Here is a 19180-nt window from a genome sequence, read left to right as displayed (position 1 = left end):
TCTTTTTTTTTTTTTTTTTTTTTCGAGTCAGAGTTTCACTCTTGTTGCCTGGGCTGGAGTGCAATGGCGTGATCTCAGCTCGCTGCGACCTCCGCTTCCTGGGTTCAAGCGATTCTCCTGCCTCAGCTTCCTGAGTAGCTGGGATTACAGGCGTGTGCCACCAAGCCTGGCTAATTTTGTATTTTTAGTAGAGACGGGACTTCTCCATGTTGGTCAGGCTGGTCTCGAACTACCAACCTCAGGTGAGCCACCCGCCTCAGTCTCTCAAGGTGCTAGGATTACAGGCGTGAGCCACTGCGCCTGGCTCCCTTCTTTCTAGCAGTTATTAGGTAGCAATTCTTGTCATTCTCTGCACAGAGTAGCATCTTACCCTTCTGATTCTGTAGACAATGGGCATATGAAAAGATGGTCACGTAGAGTATCAGGAACAAACTAAAAAGAAGAGGATCAAAGACAGCTTTGTTTTATCCCCCAGCATATATTTATCCCATCTATCAAATGACCATTCTGTCCCTGACTCTTAAAATGATTTTGAGGTTCAAGGTCTGTCAAATTGGGGCTCTGTCTTGCACTCAAACAGTTTCACTATATCTGGTTATTGAAAACACAGTCAAAAGCTGAAAATCAATATGTGCCATAATCTTATGCTATTCCTGCAAGATTTGTTCACATGCTGGTAGCCGGTGATCAAGTGGCCAAGAACAGATAGCCAGGCCTAAAGCCTGCCTATTTATCATGTATATTGAGCTGAAAAGTCCAGATTGGCAAAGTGCCATCCAAAACTATTTATTGAGTGACTACCCAGTGTCAAATGCAGTGAGAATTCAAAACTGAACAAGAAAACGCCCTGCCATTTAAAATTATAGTATAGAGTAGGAAAATGATGAGTAAACAGACAATTAAATATAAAGCAGTAAATGCCTCCAACTGTGCAAGTACAGAACACCACAGAGCATTATGAGGTAGGATGGGAGAGAGAGGTGTTCAAAAATGTTTTCAGGCCGGGTGGGGTGGCGCACGCCTGTAATCCCAGCACTTTGGGAACCCGAGGTGAGTGGATCACCTGAGGTCGGGAGTTCTAGACCAGCCTGACCAACATGGAGAAACCCCGTCTCTACTAAAAATACAAAATTAGCCAGGCATGATGGCGCGCATGCCTGTAATCCCAGCTACTCAGGAGGCTGAGGCAGGAGAATCGCTTGAACCCGGGAAGCGGAGGTTGCAGTGAACCAAGATCGTGCCATTGCACTCCAGCCTGGGCAACAAAAGCAAAACTCCATCTCAAAAAAAAAAAAAAAAAAGTTTTCAGAGGAGGTGATGTCGAAACTAAGACCATGAACTAGTAGAGTGAAGGGAAGCAAAGAGGGGTTGCAGGAAGTGTTTTGAGCAGAGGCAACTGCATGGACAAAGACCTGAATATGAAAGAAAGCATGGCATTTTGGAGGAAATAAAAGGGCTCGGTGCAGCTGGAGAGTATGACCGTGGAGTTGACAGAGGGAGAAATGTACTGCTTATTAAGGAACCAGATCATGGAAGATCTGTCTGGGGCTTGACCTTGGTCCTGAGGGAGATGGGGAGCCACTGGACGTTCTCAAGCAAGAAAGAAATAGCCCGACTTGTGATCTAAAAAGACGCCTGTAGTAGTGGCGTGGAGGGTGATTTGGTTAGGAACTAGTCCAGAGAGATGGAGACAAACAAAAGGAAAAGTTGTATTTTAAAAAGATTTTTTAAATGACCAAACACAGAGTCGCAGGACAGCAAGGCAAGTTCTTATCAGAGATTTTACTCAAGGAATCAAAGTTAAGTGCATCCTGGAGTCAGTATAGATCCTGCCCACTCTCCTCCCACATTCTCCACAGCAGTCACAGGCCAATGGAAGGATGGCCCAGCATGATTCCAGATCATCAGGTGATTGATTAAAGCATCACGCTGTATTACAAGAAGCTAACTTGATGAACCGTGAAACCACTTCTGGCTTTACTGCCTTATGAATTGGATGTATTTATATACAACTTAACAAGAAAGTGGGCTCTGAAAGACGTTCAACTACAAAGGAAAATACCTGGAAAAGAACCTCTGTTAACCAGAAGATCCTACTTAATCAGAGCACCCATTCCCTAACATGCTTCTGGAATAGATATTATTCCACACACATGCTTAGTAGGGGAGCTGATGACCTCCTGGGCTGCCAAGGTTGTGTGAACTAGCAGGAGGAGGGTGTCTCCATCCTCCCATCCTGAGAACAAATGCTGGGGTGGAGGGTATATAATAAAAGTTTCCACTGGTAAAATGAATTAGCTTGCATCCATCTGATGGCATACCATGCACTGAATAACCCCATCTACTAAAAATACAAAAATTAGCCAGGCGTGGTAGCGCATGCCTATAGTCCCAGCTACTCAGGAGGCTGAGGCAGGAGAATTGCTTGAACTTGGGAGGCGGAGGTTGCAGTGAGCCAAGTTCGCATCGCTGCACTCTAGCTTGGGCAACAGAGTGAGACTTCGTCTCAAAACAACAACAACAACAACAAACAAACAAAACAAAACAAAACAGATACACCTTTAGTGACACAGAAATATGTTTATAATGTAGAGCAAAGTAAATATGATAAGACTACAGATTATAGGAGCAATGACTCAACTATATGCATTTGTCAAATTCATGGCACTGTTTACCAAAGAGAGTTCATTTTACTGTGTCTAAATTCGACTTCAATAAGAGCAGATTACAAGATGATATTCAAGAGGAATCCTGTGTGTGTGTGTGTGTGTGTGTGTGTGTGTGTGTGTGTGTATTCAGATATAAAATCAGGGCCAGGCGCATTGGATCACACCTGTAATCCAAGCACTTTGAGAGGCCAAGGCGGGCAGATCACCTGAGACTGGGAGTTCGAGACCAGCCTGGCCATCATGGTGAAACCTCGTCTCTGCTAAAAATACAAAAATTAGCCAGGCGTGGTGGCATGTGCCTGTAATCCCAGCTACCTGGGAGGCTGAGGCAGGAGAATCACTTGAACCTGGGTAGGCGGATGTTACAGTGAGCCGAGATCACACCACTACACTCCAGCATAGGCGACAGAGTGAGACTCCATCTCAAAAAAAAAAAAAAAAAAAGATACAAAATCAGAAAGGCTCTACACCCCATGTTAACAGAGGCTGCCTCTATTTTAATTACAGATGAATTTTATTGTGTTTTATTCTTTTTGTTTAAGTGGGTTTTCAGCTTTTCTAGAATGAACAGGTTTTGCTTTAATATTTTAGACTATGAATAGAGAAGCATAAAAGAATATCTGTTGGGGAGGCTGAGGCAAGAGAATTGCTTGAACCTGGGAGGCGGAGCTTCCACTGAGCCGAGATCTGACCACTGCACTCCAGCCTGGGTGACAGAGCAAAATCTTGTCTCAAAACAAGAAAGAAAAAGAAAGAAAAAAAGAAAAGAAAAGAAAGAAGAAAGAAGGAAGAAGGAAGAAAGAAGAAAGAGGGAGGGAGGGAAGGGAGGGAGGGAGGAAGGAAGGAAGGAAGGAAGGAAGGAAGGAAGGAAGGAAGGAAGGAAGGAAGGAAGGAAGGAAGGAAGGAAGGAAGGAAGGAAGGAAGGAGAGGGAGAGAGGGGAGGGAGGGAGGGAGGGAGGGAGGAAGGAAGGAAGGAAGGAAGGAAGGAAGGAAGGAAGGAAGGAAGGAAGGAAGGAAGGAGAGAGAAAAAAGGAAGGAAGGAAAGAAAGAAAAGGAAAGGAAGGAAGGAAGGGAAGGAAAGGAAGGGAGAGAGAAAGAGAGAGAGAGAGAGAAAGAAACTAACTTGGATAAAGAGAGGAAAGGGTAGCTGTGCCCTGCCCTGTGCAGTGCCTCGTGGAAGTTAAAACAGGAAATGGCGGTATGAGAAACCCACAGTAGGTGCTCAGTAAATATTTGTCAAATGAATGAATGATTACAGTGGATCATTTTATCACAAGTCTCTAGTTTAGTGATAAGCATGCCAGTCTCATTTCAGCTCAATATTTTCTCAATGCCTGCTCATAAATATTTTATTCCTTATTAGGGTGACAACCAACGAATTGCGTTCAAACCAAACAGTTAGCAAATGCTCAGATCTGAGCTCTTTCATTTTCGTTTCCCTCTTCTTGCCCTCACCCTGTCTCCTGCCTTATTAACACAGAGAGGGAACTAAATGCCTTGATGCCACATGACTGTTAGAAAGACAGCTTAGGTGTATCAAGTTGAAAGCCAATAACATAAAAAAGAAGAACCAGTAATTTTCCACAGACCTGGCAGCAGCCTCCTTTGTTGAGAAATGGCAGGAAAACAGCCACAAGCCCAGGCCTCTGTCTTCAAAGACCCTGATGCTTTGTGTGAGAGATGATCCGGCCCTCCCTGGGGCACTGGCCAGCTATGCAGGCAGCCTTTGCCGTGCTCCTGCGTTTAAGTGCAAAGAAGTATATGTGGGGTGCATATGGTGTGTGGTTTTGCTGTGTGTGTGTGTGTGTAGTATCTGTGTGCTTTCTGTGGGGGTGTCTGGGGGTGAGGTACGTGTGGTGTTTGTGTGTGTGTGTGGTATGTAGGGTGTGTGTGTGATGTGGGTATAGGGGGTGTGTGTGGTGTGTGTGGGGTAAGGGTTGTGTGTGTATGTGATATGTGTATGCGGTGAGTGTGCATGTGGTGGTATCTGAGGTGTGTGGGGGGTGTGTGTAGGATGTGTGTGTGGATATGAGAGTATGTGTGGTGTGGGGTGTGTGGTGTGTGTGTGTGAGATGCATGTGGTGTATCTGTGTGTGGTGTGCATGTGATGTATCTGTGTGGTGTGTGTATGGTGTGTATGTGGCATGTGGTGTGTGGTGTGTGGTGTGTGGGGTGTGTGTGTGATGTATTTATGTGTGGTGTGGGGTTGTGAGGGGTGTGGTGTATGTATGTGTGGTGTGTAGTATGTGTAGTGTTTCTGTGTATGCTGTGTGGTGTGTGGGGTATGGGAGTGTGTGTGATGTATGTGTGTGTGGTGTGGGTTGTGAGGGGTGTGGTGTGCGTGGTGTGTGGGGTGTGTGTGTGGTGTTTCTGTATGTGGAGGGTGTGTGATGTATGTGTGTGTGGTGTGGGGTTGTGAGGAGTGTGGTGTGTGTGTGGTGTTTGTGGGGCGTGTGTGATGTATGTGTGTGTGGTGTGGGGTTGTGAGGAGTGTGGTGTGTGTGTGGTGTTTGTGGGGGGCGTGTGTGTGGTGTGGGGTTGTGAGGGGTGTGGTGTATGTGTGTATGGTGTCTGTGTGTTATGCTGTGAGGGAGACACTGCATGGACATGACCGAGATTATGCAGTGGGATGAGTGAAGTTTGTGTCCACCTTAGAAGGCTCAGAACACATTAAAATGCTGGGGACTTTATGCAGTGACTGAATCAGGCCTAGTTTTCTCTAACTACTAAAATCTCACACATAGTCAGACACAGAAAGGACTTTGGATCACTTTCTGTCACCCACTCAATGTCCAGATGAGAGGGCTGGGCCCAGAGAGGGAGTTGGCCCTGCTGCCTATTAGGAAGGGGACTGTGAGCTGCCCTGTGGGGAGAAGTCGGGGATATCCCTGAGCATCCTTCCCAAACAATGTATTCCCCTCTTGGAGGCCTTCAGCAATCATATTTCTCATTGCTCAGCATTGAAAACCACTGTTGAGATGGAGCCATCTGGAGTCTGCAGGCCTGGCCAGGTCCCATTTGTTAAATGAGGGCATGGTCTGCAGAGAAAGAGCGTCCTCCTCAAAGGCATGTTAATGACAAGCCAGACACTGGACAACCAAGAATGGACCCAGCTAACATCATGGGTAAAGGGAAACCTGATATGCGACAGCAGAACCAGAGAGCAAGTCTCAGGCTGGGAGAGCAAGAGTCGAGACTGCTGTGTATTAAGCTAAGGATTCCTCTCTGGCACTTCAGCCAGACTCCCTGCACTCACAGCCTGCCAGGATCCCCCCCAACCCAGTCAGGGACCCAGCCAGCCTCCACTCCCAAGCACCTGTAGTTCCCCAAACATGTCATTCTCTCCCACAGCTCTGAGCCTTTGCACATGCTGTGTCCTCTACCATTGCACTGTTTCCCCACATCATCTGTCTGCGGAACTCCTAGAAAATTCATCTCAGCCACCACCTTCTTCAGAGAGATCCCACCCCTTCCCCCACCAGACAGAAGTGACATGTCTTCCCTTTCCCATGTGTGCGTCAGCCTCCCAGCCCTCCCTGTGGGCTTGGTGGTGTCATTTTGCATGTCTGGTTACCTTACTAGGCTGAGACTTTCTGGAAGGAAGAACATACCATGTTCACCTCTAAAACCCAAGCCTTAGGCCTGCAGTAAATGCTAGCTGTCCACAGATGAATAAAAAGTGAATTTCTGATAGAGTGAATTTTTAATCCATTACTGGAAAAACAAATTACATACACTTAGCAGCTTAACACAATACACACTTATGATCTCACAGTTTCTGTGGGTCACAGCTTAACTAGGTCCTCTGCTTAGGGTGTCACAAATGAAAATCAAAGCATGGTATCCAGGCCACGTTCTCATCTGGAGACTAATCTGGGGAAGAACTACTTTCAAACTTATTCGGGCTGTTGGCAGATTCATTCCCGTGAGTCTGCAGGACTGACGAGCCAGCTTCAGGCTGGATGGCAGCTGGATGGCAGCTGGATCACCCCCAGCTTCAGCCCAGAAAGGAGAGCCTCCGAAGCTAGTCACTAGCAAGGCCGAGCCTCACACAACGTGACAGCATCGCTGAAGCAGCATCTCCTCACCACGGCCACATTTCCTCTGTTAGAACCAAGTGATAGGTCCCACCACCAGCAAGGGATGGAGGTTATACAGAGACATGGGGCTGGGAGTCACGGGGCCATCCTAGAGGCTGTCTCTGGCAGAAAGCACGTGAGAAATCTTGTTGGTAAGTGATTTGTCCTAATTTCCCTTTTCCTCCTCCTTTGGGTTCTCTCTCACAGGTGGCTTTGCTGTTGTTTGCGGATCGTTTCTGGGAGAAGGTGCAGCTCCAGTGGCCCCAAATCCTGGGAAAGGAGAATCCGTTCAACCCCCAGATTAAACAGGTGTTTGGAGACCAAGGCGGGCACTGAGTCTTTCAGGAGCATGCACCCCTGGGGAGCACAGGGAGGCAGAGGCATGGGTAAACTCATTCCACAACCCTGTATGGGCTGCTACGTCACAGGCCCAAAGGAGTCTCCTTCAGCAGCGTCTTTGCAAAATGTCTTTCTCTCAATGAAGAGCATATCTGGATGACTGTGCAATGCTGTGTGCTCCTGGGATCAGTAACCCTTCCATTGTTCCTGAAATAACCTTTAATAAAGTGCTTTGGGTGCCATTCCAAGCAAGAGAGTATCTGTGCCCTTTATAGCTAATTGTTCTAAAAGGAGTTTCTAAAAACACTTAAGAAGTCCAGTGATGTTCAGCAATTTACCCAAGGTCTTGGCATGCCAGGGGACTGATCCTCCCTGTGTTGTTAACTTCTTAAAAATGGCCTGGCGAGCTGAGGCTCCTCCTATGCAGGCGGCTGGCCAGCTGCCAAGGACTCACACAAGAGGGCAGACCAGGCTTCATGAGCCCCCCTTGAAAAACATAACACAAAACTATAAATACAAAATTAGATATGAACTTAAATACACATTTAGAATGAGGAAAGAAATCACACAAATTACAAGTGTTTAAAAGTTAACAAGTACCACATAACCTCACAAAGTCCAGAAAAATGACAATACATTTTTTTTCCTTTAAAGTATTTTATTAGTTGATTAGCGGGTATAAATATACAACTGGATAAAAGAAATAAGGCCTAGTGTCTGATAGATCAGTAGGGTGACTATAGTTTACAAAATGCTATTGTACATTTCGTTTCAAATCGCTAGAAGGAAATAATTTGAATGTTTCTAGCATAAAGAAAAGACAAATATTTAAGGTGATAGATACCCAAAGTACACTTATTTAATCTGTACAGGAAGACTCCAGAGTAAAGGGAGGGTCCCCCGGCCTGACCACCTCCCTTCTCCCACCCTATATGTCTTTTCTGAACCTGTCACTTCCCACCCCTCTAAAAAAGACTGTTTAAATTATCTTAGACCTGACCACCCACAACCTAACATCTAACCAGTTCCATCCTCTGAATGGGCTCAGGCAGGAAAACAAAGGTACCCAAATCCTGAGCTCTGACCTTACTCTGAGGCACAGCACCAAGGAATTGAGAGGTAGAAGAGGATGGTGACCTCATCTCACTTTTTTAGAAAACACAAATACTGCAAATAAATGCTACATGGAAATCAATACTAAATACCACTATTGCCTGCAAAACTAGAGTCTGAGGTCAGGCCTTCTCCCCTGGATCAGGGGCCCGGGCAAGGCTCATTCACTTCTGCCTGCATTTTCTATGCTCCAGACACGTTCCTTCTTTGAGATTTGACCAAGTCTTTCTCTCTGGCTTGAGAATGCTCTGTCCCTGTGCTTTGTGTACTTCTTATAACAGCTCTTATCCTGTATTTCTGCACTGGTGCCCCTTGAGCTACTGTCTTCAGCCTCAAGTTTTCCAGAATGATGGTGTCTGAGGATTGTCCACTGAGAGGCACCTGAAGGGCTTTCCTGGGTTGACATGCAGCCTTCCTCATCTCCCCATTCTTGGAGGGGCTGTGGAAAAAAGCACCAAAACCTGAACTGCAGGCTCCATGAGATCAGTACCTGGCTGGTCACGTGTACTCCTGTGTCCAGCCCCCAACACAATGCCTGACCACTGCAGATGCACAACAAATAGCACTGAATGAATAAATGAATGAGAAGTTAGTGTTGCTCTCCAGGTCACATTGTTATTTCTTGCTATTTAAAAGCAAAATCAGCAGCCTCTTTTTTGACACATTTGAACTAGACCCATCGAATCACGCTCCTCGCTCATCACAGTGAGAAGAGTGAGAAAGAAAAGCCATCAGAGGCGCCTTCTTCCCTGGGCACACTTGGTGAGGAGACTTGGGGTTCCTGTGTCATCTTCATCTAAACACCCCAAAACTCTCTTATAATTTCTCTCTCCCAGCCGAGCACTGTGACTCACACCTATAATTCCAGCACTTTGGGAGACGAAGGTGGGAGGGTCGCTTGAGCTCAGGAGTGCAAGATCAGCCTGGGCAACATGGTGAAATCCTGTCTCTACAAAAAGTACAAAAATTAGCTGGGTGTGGTGGCACACGCCTGTGGTCCTAGCTGCTTGGGAAGATCACTTGAGCCCAGCAGGAGGTCGAGGCTGCAGTGAGCCCAGACTGCGCCGCTGCACTCCAGCCTGGGGAATAGAATGAGACCTTGTCTCAAAAAAAAAAAAAAGAAAGAAAAAGAAAAAGAAAAAAGAGAAACAGATACTCTCTCTTATTATCAGAGGAGAGACCAGGCTTGCCCTTCACTATTGAAATGGAGGTCACCATTTGCCGCATGAGTAATTACCAAAATGTCTATTTCCACCCACAGTTGGCATTTTTCATTTCGTGCTGAGCCTTTTGGGTTCAGGCCCCGGTGACAAAAATAAAGTCAGCTCCCCAGAAGAAGCAGATCAGCTAAAAAATCTCTATATGGGACTTGTATTGATAAACAATGTGACCGGACCTGAATCTCCCCAGAATCTGCACCGGCTTCCCTATTCCTTCCTGCTCTCTGTCACTGATTTAATCCCACTAGAGAAAATATTCTTAACTAGGGTCCTTACGGATCCCCAGAATTAATAGTGCCTGTAAACTTGAATGGGGAAAAAAATAAGTCTTCACTGTCTTCTAAATGCAAATGCTAAAATTTAGCATTTCCTTTCATAGTGAATGTAGGTAACAAAACACAGCTGAATTAGTCTTTGTCACAAATACTTTCACATCATATTGCAGTTGTTGCAGATACTGTTGCTTCTTATTTTTCGTAACAGTTATGTTCTATAAAGTTGCCGTGAACACTGAATTAGCACGTGCTGAACCATTGTCCTTAGGGGAAGCACAAGGCTAGGTTCCTATGAGCCTGCAGTCTGAACATTTTCACCAACCAGTCAACACATAACTTGGTTTTCCGTGTGGTTTTTGTTGAAAAGACACCATATTTAATATACAGTGGATTCATTAACATTGACCTCACAGGCAACAGCACTGTAACTCCTGCCTCCAAAGAGCTCATCTACCACTGGGGTGATTTTCTCTGTGCGGCGCGTTGCAGCCTTCTGTGGCACATCATTTAGCAGCACTAGATGGAACTTCAGCGCTGCCCTTCGTAGCCATTTTAAACAGCAACATCATCAGGAAAAAGCACAAAATGCCAAAAATGTGGCACTAAGTATACTGCAAAGGGGACACAGGTTTGCAGTATGAAAGCTGAAACAAGAAGGCAAAACTTAACCAGGCGCAGTGGCTCATGCCTGTCATCCCAGCACTTTGGGAGGCCGAGGCAGGTCGATCACCTGGAGGTCAGGAGTTCGAGACCAGCCTGGCCAACATGGGGAAACACCATCTCTACTAAAAAAACAAAAAATCCGCTGAGCGTGGTGGTGTGCACCTATAATCCCAGCTACTCTGGAGACAGAGGCAGGAGAATCACTTGAACCTGGGAGGCGGAGGTTGCAGTGAGCCGAGGTCGTGCCATTGCATGCCAGCCTGGACGAAAAGAGCAAAATTCTGTCTCAAAAAAAAAAAAAAAAAAAAAAAAGGCAAAACTTCACCTTGCCAACCAATCTCATCTGGGGAACATGCTAGTTGGGCAACCCAAATTTGCCATTGCTCTGTGCATGGGCACAGATGACTGCAAAGGTGCCACAAGTACACATTAATGTTACAAATAAATTTTAGCAAAGAGGCGAATTCACAAATATGTGATCAGTGAACCATGAGGATCAAGTATATCTTACACTTTAAAACCTCAATACTTTAAAACAACTGTACTTATTAGAACCAACTTTTTATCTTGTTATTTAACACATCCAAAAAGAAGCACATACATTTATATATGCTCATTTTTTAATATCTCAAAATATTCTTTGATATTTTATTTTAATAGAATTGGTATTCTTTGTAATCCTACATGTTTTATTTTTTTGCACTTAAAAATGTTATTCTGGCTGGGCATAGTGGCTCACGCCTGTAATCCCAGCACTTTGGGAGGCTAAGGTGGAAAAGCTGCTTGAGCTCAGGAGTTCCAGACCAGCCTGAGTATCACAGTGAGACCCCGTCTTTACCAAAAGTCAAAACGATTAGTTGGGTATAGTGGCACATGCCTGTGGTCTCAGCTACTTAGGAGGCTAAGGCAGGAGGATGGCTTAGGCCTAGAAGTTCAAGGCTGCAGTGAGCCGTGATCTTGCCACAGCACTGCAGCCTGTTGACAGAGCAAGACCTTGTCTAAAATAAAATAAAATGAAAATGTTATTCTGAGAAGGGATCCTTAGGCTTCCCCAACCTGCCAAGGGGCTCCATGGCACAAAAAAGTTGTATGCTCTGAGGGGGTGGTGCTTTGAGAAGGAAGAACTCCAAAGTCTAAAAAGTTTGGATGCACAGCGTAATTTATTTGCTTCCTGGAAAGTCACAGGGTGGAAGTTCTACAGTAAAAACAGTCTGGGCCGGGCACAGTGGCTCACCCCTGTCATCCCAGCACTTTGGGAGGCTGAGGCAGGCAGATCACGAGGTCAGGAGATCGAGACCATCCTAGCCAACATGGTGAAACCCTGTCTCTACTAAAAATACAAAAATTAGCTGGGTGTGGTGGTGCGCACCTGTAATCCCAGCTACTCCAGAGGCTGAGGGAGGAGAATCGCTTGAACCCGGGAAGTGGAGATAGCAGTGAGCCGAGATCGCATCACTGCACTCCAGCCTGGGCGACAGAGTGAGACTCTGTCTTAAAAAAAAAAAAAAAAAAAAAAGTCTGCTCAACTCATCATTTACCCAACATTTTGACCTGAGCGTTTTGTTCTCATGATACTTATTAACACCCTGTGGTGTCTGGTTCTTCAGAAGTGCCTTGGAAGATGCTGTGTAGAGAAATCAGCCTCTGTCTCACACACTCCCTGGCAGTGTCAAGAAAGGGATTTCCCAGGCATTTTAAGACCAGAATTCCCAACCTCTCATCTTTGGTGTGAGGCAGAATGTCTCTGGAACTCCTTTCATTGCAACAACAGCTCTCTTAGTAGAACCAAAAGTGACAAAGACAGCAACTCTCCTGGGCCCCGAGATGCACGGTGCACATTCACTGTGCTGTATGGATTTCCTGATGGATGGATGCATCAATATGCTATTAACATGTCAGTTTCTGATTAAATCTGAGTACAGAACCTGTGTTTGCCTGGCGGGATGAACTCCCCTAATCTGATTTGGCAGAGGCTGTAGCATAAATATTCATACAAGATAAGTCTCTTTTAATCTGGGCCTTTGCTTAGGGTAAAGGGGAATGGGAGAGGTTGCTTTTAAAGCCTGTTTTCTGGGTCACTTCTTAAAACTGCAGTATCAAAATGAATGGTCTCATCATCATGAATCTGTCGTTAAGGAGGATTACACTTTGAAGCTCTTGGATGGACGGAAAGGCAGAGGAGAAATAAAGAGCACACGTTGAGGCTTGCTAAGGATTTCTTTGGGTATTGTGCTCCTGGCTGGCTGCTTTGTTTATAATTAATTACATGGAGCATTTATAGGAAGCCTTCCAGCCTCAGAGCGCTAATGTAACTCACAGGTTCACAAAGCTCCAGCCAATAAACCTCAGCAGAAAGATGGCTGAGAGGATGCACCAAGGGCTTCCATGACCTGTCCAGGCTCAAGGCAGCTTCATACCCCAGAAACTTTCAGTATCACCTGAGGACTCTGCCCTCCAAGATGCATACTTTGCACAGGCTCAGAAAAGCCCCCAGCTGTTAATATTATTACAGTGACTTTCTGCAAATATCAGCTGGAGCCAGGAGGTTGAGTGAGGCTGTAGGGAAGCAAAGGACTCTTCAGGGACAGGTAGAGACTCCAGGCTCACATAAGTCTCATGGAAAGAACACAATTCTGTTCAGCTGCCTCCTGGAGCTGGGGACACATGGAAACACAATCGGTGGGAATTCATGAAGCAACAGGCCTTGGAAGCCTTAAGCTCCTGGTGCCTCAGTTACCTCCTCCTTAAAATGGGAGCAATAGTACCGTTTTCCAGCACTGTTGTGAGCATTAACAAGAGCTAATGCTTACAGAGGGGTAAGTGGCAAGTACAGTGCATATATGATCTCACTTAACCCTTACAGCAACCACATGTGGCAAGTCTGCTATGATTCCCTACTTTTACAGACAGGAGGCCAAGAACAATTACGTAACTTGCCTGAGACTGCACAGCTAATACATGGAATCAGGTGCCCTGCATGGTGGCTCATGCCTGCAATCCCAGCACTTTGGGAGGGCAAGGCAGGAGGATCCCTTGAGCCCAAGAGTTTGAGACCAGCCTGGAAAACATGGTGAAGGCCCTGCACAAAAATAAAAAGTCAGTCAAGCATGGTGGTGCGCACCTATATTCTCAGCTACTCAGGAGACTGAGGCTGAGGCAGGAGGATCGCTTGAGCCCAGTTCAACGATCGAACCACTGCAATCCAGCCTGGGCAACAGAGTGAGATCCTGCCTCAATAATAATAATGTGATGAGTTATGAAGTTGAAGGCAAGCCGTTTGGCTCCAGGGTCCTTGCCCCTAGCTGCTAGGCTATCCTGCATTTATTAAGAAGATGACATTTGTAAACCATGCTGAGTGGTGAATCAACAGTGGCTCTTAGCATCATTATAACCAGGATGTGATCTGACCACCACATGTGCTAGAGTCAGCTTTGCCTGCAGCCTAAACTCCAAACTCGTCACCTGCAGAGTCCATGTCTCTCCAGGCTCTCTTTCCCGCCCATTTCTTCTTTGATCCTGCATCCCAGTCACAGGAAGCTTGTCATTACAAAACACGGGCAGTAGGTAAGTCTCCAAAGCTGGTTGCCAACAATGGCTGCCCTCCCGCATGCGCCTGCTTCTCCAATGAGAGGCGGCATCTATTCCCAGCCCTTGAAGCTGGGCTGGCCCAGAGAAGGAAATGCAAGTGAGACTGCCACACCCAAGCCTTGCCCTTAGGAGGTGAAGCTGCCCTCTGCACCCTTTTAGATCTCACAGCCACCATGTTGAAACGGCTACATTGTCTGGGGTATATACCCTGGTGTTTGTTGTCTCTCCCTGAGAAGGAATTCAAGACATGAACACATGTGGGTGGGTTAAGGAGCGGAAAGTTTAATAGAAGAAAGGAGACAGGAGAGCAGCTCTCTAAGAGAGAGAGAAAGGAAGGCATCCGAAAAGCAGGGAGGCAGCAGACTGCAGCAGATTTTATAAGCAGGCTGGAGAAGGCTGTGTCTGATTTACTTAGGGCTCACAGATTGGTTCTATCAGGTATGATGTTTACATAGTGTGGAAGGCTAGTCACCCCACCCTCATTGTATTAGGCAAATGGACTTCTTAGTTGATTAGCGCCATCTTGTCTCCTCTTTACTGCACACGTGGCTGACAAAGAGAAGGGAAGATGGAGCCACCATCTTGAACAAGTCTAGTCCCCAGTTCCTGCCAGCATTCGCCCATGCAAGCTCCCAGCTTGCTTGTCTATGTCTGCAGTTAGACTTTACAGGCTGCTCTTTGTTATAAAATGATTTGGCACTGCTTTTCATTAAAGAGAAAAGACTTACCAAGGACTCCCATACCCTAACTATCTGCCTAAGTTATTTTTTTCTTAACTCCTTTATCAATGTGGGGAAGTCCAGGCTACACTCCTGCGAGAGAAACCCTGGGGGATGACACACCACGTGAAGGAGAAAGGCTGAATGGAAAAAAACTGAGGTACCTCAGCCCACATTGAGGCCTCAAAAGTGTGAATGAGCATTTTGGACCTTCCAGTTGAGCTCGAGCCCAGCCAACCCACAGAACCATGGAATATAATGCACTCTTCCTCTTTCAAGCCTCTAAGTTTCCGAGGGGGTTTTTATGCAGTGACAGTGAACTGAAGAAAAGGCTCACCCTCTCACAGCTCCATGCTTTTCCGTAGGCTGTTTCCTCTGGGAAACTGAAACACTCCTCCTTCTTCAAAATCCAGCTCCTGCATGGTTGTTATAGAGGGAAACATACCAACACACTCCTACTCTATTGGAGGGCCTAAGTGTCTTTAGGGTTAGGTTCAACTGCTTATGGGTACAATCCAGAGTAATAATGGGTTTTTCTTTAAAAAAAAAAAAAAAAAAGGTTATTTTTTTCACATAAAGGACTCCCATTGGTGGGTGGTGCAGGGCTCAGACAGGACTCCATGTTGCCACGGACTCCTTCTGAGAGGTGAAGCCAGCTGGGCTTCTGGGTTAGGTGGGGACTTGGAGAACTTTTCTGTCTAGCTAAAGGTTTGTAAACACACCAATCAGCACTCTGTGTCAAACTAAAGCTTTGTAAGTGCACCAATCAGCATCCTGTAAAAACTCACCAATCAGCTCTCTGTGTCTGGCTAAAGGATTGTACACACACCAATCAGCACTCTGTAAAATGGACCAATCAGCACTCTGTAAAATGGACCAATCAGCAGGATGTGGGTGGGGCTAAATAAGGGAATAAAAGCTGGCCACCCAAGCCAGCAGCAGCAACCCGGTGGGGTTCCCTTCCATGCTGTGGAGAGGTTGTTCTTTTGCTCTTGAAAACAAATCTTGCTGCTGCTCACTCTTTGGGTCCACACTACCTTTATGAGCTGTAACACTCACTGTGGAGGTCTGAGGCTTCACTCCTGAAGTCAGCGAGACCAAGAATCCACCTGAAAGAACCAATTACAGCACAACTTCTCTTTGCTGCCGCCACCTTCAGCATATAACTTCTATTTTGTGATTCAAGACAGCCTCCGGAGCAACACCACCAGGACTGCATTTGAGCAAGCAGGAAGAGGGAAGAAGAGAGGAAGGCCACTCTTTCTTCCTTGAGGATGCAACTTCCACTTGCACCCCAGGAGGCCCAGCTCAGTCCCATGGCCATGCACCTTTAAAGAAAGCTAAAAATGTTTGTCTAGCCAAGCAGGTAACTGAAAATAGGCAGTTTTATTACCAGAAGAGAAGGGAGGATAGATATAGGAGGACAAGTAGCAATCTCTACAAGTGTAAATTAGAACCTTCTGGATACCAATTTGGCAATATGTGGAACGGACCTGTCAGCTACCTCTATCCCTTGCTACTCAAAATGTGGTCATCAGACCAGCCTCACCTGGAAGTTTGTTAAAAATGCAAAATAGCGAGCCTGCCTACTACTGAATCATAATTTGCATTTAAACAATATCCTTCGGTGATTTGTTTGCATGTTAAAGTTGGAGAAGCACTGATCTAGACAGTGGTTTCCAATTGTGGCTGTACATTGCTATAACCTGGGAACTTTCAAAACTCTCCTGATGCCTGGGTCACACCCAAAGAGCATTGAATTTAATTGGCCTGGGTGAAATCCTAGGCATCTGTGGTTCCAAAGTGCTCCTCGGGATGATTCTCTTGTGCAGACAAAGTGTCAAACCACTGCTCTGGACTATTTGGGGGAAAGGAATTGTCTCACAATGACTCCTGAGTCAGACCCAAACTGCACTTTCTTATTTTCCTTGCTAGAAATCCACTTTAGCTTTCTTCTACTTTATTTCTTTCAGGAGTGAAGTGGCACAATCACAGCACACTGCAGCCTCAACCCGTGTCCCCCAACCCCCGGCTCAAGTAATCCTCCTGCTTCAGCCTCCCAAGTAACGGGGACTACAGGCATACACCACCACCTCCAGCTAACTTTTCTTTACAGCTGTGTAGAGACCGGTTCTCTTTATGTTGCCCAGGATGGTGTCTAACTCCTGGGCTCAATCGATCTTCCAGCCTCGGCCTCCCAAAATGCTGGGAATACAGGGTGAGCCACCACATTTGTCCTCTTCTGCTTTCTTGACCGTACCTTATCCCATTTTCTTCTTGTTGGCTGTGCCAGTGTATACTTAATGATGGTTTGGGAAGAATGCAGAAAGTTGTCCTGCAGCACACAGAAGCAGATGACCTAAAACTGGAAGTCAGTCACACGTCCCTGCCTTTAAGTGCCCCACCCCAGGATTTTCCACTGGGCCCCTCCTCTGCAGCTGAACCCACCACACTGCTCATTGCTCCTCCTCTCCCTCCACTCCTCCCTTAAAGCCCTAAGGGAGGTACTCCTTGAAACTTACCTATTCTTTATCATTGTGCAGAGTAAATTATTTCTTTTCTCATTATATTGTTCCTCTGAGGGTGCTCTTTCCACATTAAATGATTCATTAGTAGGCGCAAGGAGGGGTTGCCGAAAACTCTGCCCTGGAGGGAAAGTATGCCACTCCCTTGGGAGACACAGCAATTATGGCAAATGGTGTTTTAAATAATAATAAAATAATTCCTGTTTAACAGTATGCATTTCAAACTATTTTAGAATTCATGGCTGACTCAGGACCCAGAAACCATTTGTTGTTTGTTGTTTGTTTGTTTGTTTGTTTCAAGATGGGTTCCCACTCTATCGCCCAGGCTGTAGTGCAGTGGTGAGATCTTGGCTCACTCCAACTTCCGCTTCCCAGGCTCAAGTGATTCTCCAGCCTCAGCCTCCTGAGTAGCTGAGACTACAGGTGCAAACCACCAATGCCCACCTAATTTTTGTATTTTTTGTAGAGATGGGGTTTCACCGTGTTGCCCAGGCTTGTCTCAAACTCCTGAGCTAAAAGCAGTCCACCCGCCTCAGCCTCCCAAAGTGCTGGGATTACAAGCATGAGTCACTGTGCCCATTCCAGAAACCATGTAAATATTGATAAATTGACTTCTTAAAAGTAAAAGTTTTTGTACGGTGAAAACATACCGTAAGCAGAGTCAAAAGACAAGTGGCAAAATGGGGGGACACACACCCCATTTCACAGATGAAGAGCTAATCTCCCCGGGACATGAAGAGTTCTTAAAAAGCAAGAAGGAAAAAGCTAACAATTCAGTTTTTAAATTGGCAGAAGGTATGAATGGCTAAAGTTAAGAGAAAATAGAATCCAAGGCACCTTACACATAAAAAATATAAAAATCTGTTTAACTTCACTTATAATTAGATAAACGTGATTTAAAATTACACTGAGAGGTTTCTGTTTTCTGATCCAGCGTGTAGTGAGTTTGAAAGTTGTCACTCCATCCTAACAAGAAAAAGGCTGGACGGGTTGAAAATCAACAACCCTTCTTAGATCTGCCAGAGATCTGAAGTCACAGAGCAAACCATTTCCCAAGCATTGGAGAGAGAGGCAGATGCGGAGAATTCCAGCTCACTGAAGCAGAAACCCAGAAGCAGAAACATCCAATGGAAGTGGGGGACAGGGGTGTTTCATTTTGTTTTGTTTTTGTAGAGACGAGGCCCCACGATGTTGCCCAGGCTGGTCTTGAACTCCTAGCCTCAAACGATCCTCCCTCCTCAGCTAGGATGTCAGGCATGCTGGGATGACAGGTGTGAGCCACCATGCCTGGCCCAATGGAAGTAGTACTAGATATGTCATGACTGGCTTTCAACAAAAAAGTGCAAGGCACACTAACAGGCAAAAACAGTTTGAAAAGACAGAGCAAGCATCAGAGCACACTCAGATATGACAGGGATGTTGGAGCTATTACCCTAGGCATTTAAAATAACTATGACCAGTATGTTAAGGGCTCTAATGGACAACATGTAAGAACAGATGGGTAAGTGGATATCCATATGCAGAAGACCTCAATCTACAAAACTACTAAAAGAAAACAGTGAAGAAACTCTCCAGGACATTGATCTGGGAAAGATTTCTTGAGGAATACCCCACAAGCACAGGCAACCAAAGCAAAAACAGACAAATGGGATCACGTCAAGTTAAAAAGTTTCTGCATAGCAAAGGAAACAACAGACTAGGCACAGTGGCTCGCAACTGTAATCTCAGCACTTTGGGAGGCCAAAGTGGGCAGATCCCCTGAGGTCAGGAGTTCAAGACCAGCCTGGCCAATATGGTGAAACCCTGTCTCTATTAAAAATACAAAAATTAGCCAGATGTGGCGGTGTGCACATGTAATTCCAGCTATTCAGGTTGCTGAGGCCTGAGAATCACTTGAACCCAGGAGGCAGAGGTGGCAGTAAGTCAAGATTATGCCACTACCCTCCAGCTTGGGTAATGGAGTAAGACTCTGTCTCAAAAAAAAAAAATT

At 45.8% G+C, this 19180-nt stretch overlaps 1 protein-coding gene across 2 annotated transcripts in view; it reads left to right on the top strand.

Annotated features, from left to right (window-relative positions):
- The window catches only part of AOAH (acyloxyacyl hydrolase), a 207417-nt gene extending 190265 nt beyond the window's left edge, over nt 1–17152 (top strand). The window contains exon 21 of one of the 2 annotated variants that reach the window (XM_050785510.1): nt 16639–17152. In XM_050785510.1, the coding sequence (XP_050641467.1) occupies nt 16639–16644 (6 nt within the window). In that variant the 3' untranslated portion in view covers nt 16645–17152. Of the gene's footprint in view, nt 1–6955; nt 7336–16638 lie in introns of those variants that run through there. The other variant, XM_050785509.1, reaches the window with a different exon arrangement.
- Nucleotides 17153–19180: the final 2028 nt, after the last annotated feature.

Source organism: Macaca thibetana, chromosome 3 (assembly GCF_024542745.1).
Source record: "Macaca thibetana thibetana isolate TM-01 chromosome 3, ASM2454274v1, whole genome shotgun sequence".
Taxonomy (NCBI): domain Eukaryota; kingdom Metazoa; phylum Chordata; class Mammalia; order Primates; family Cercopithecidae; genus Macaca; species Macaca thibetana.
This window is presented reverse-complemented; position numbering and strand designations above follow the sequence as displayed.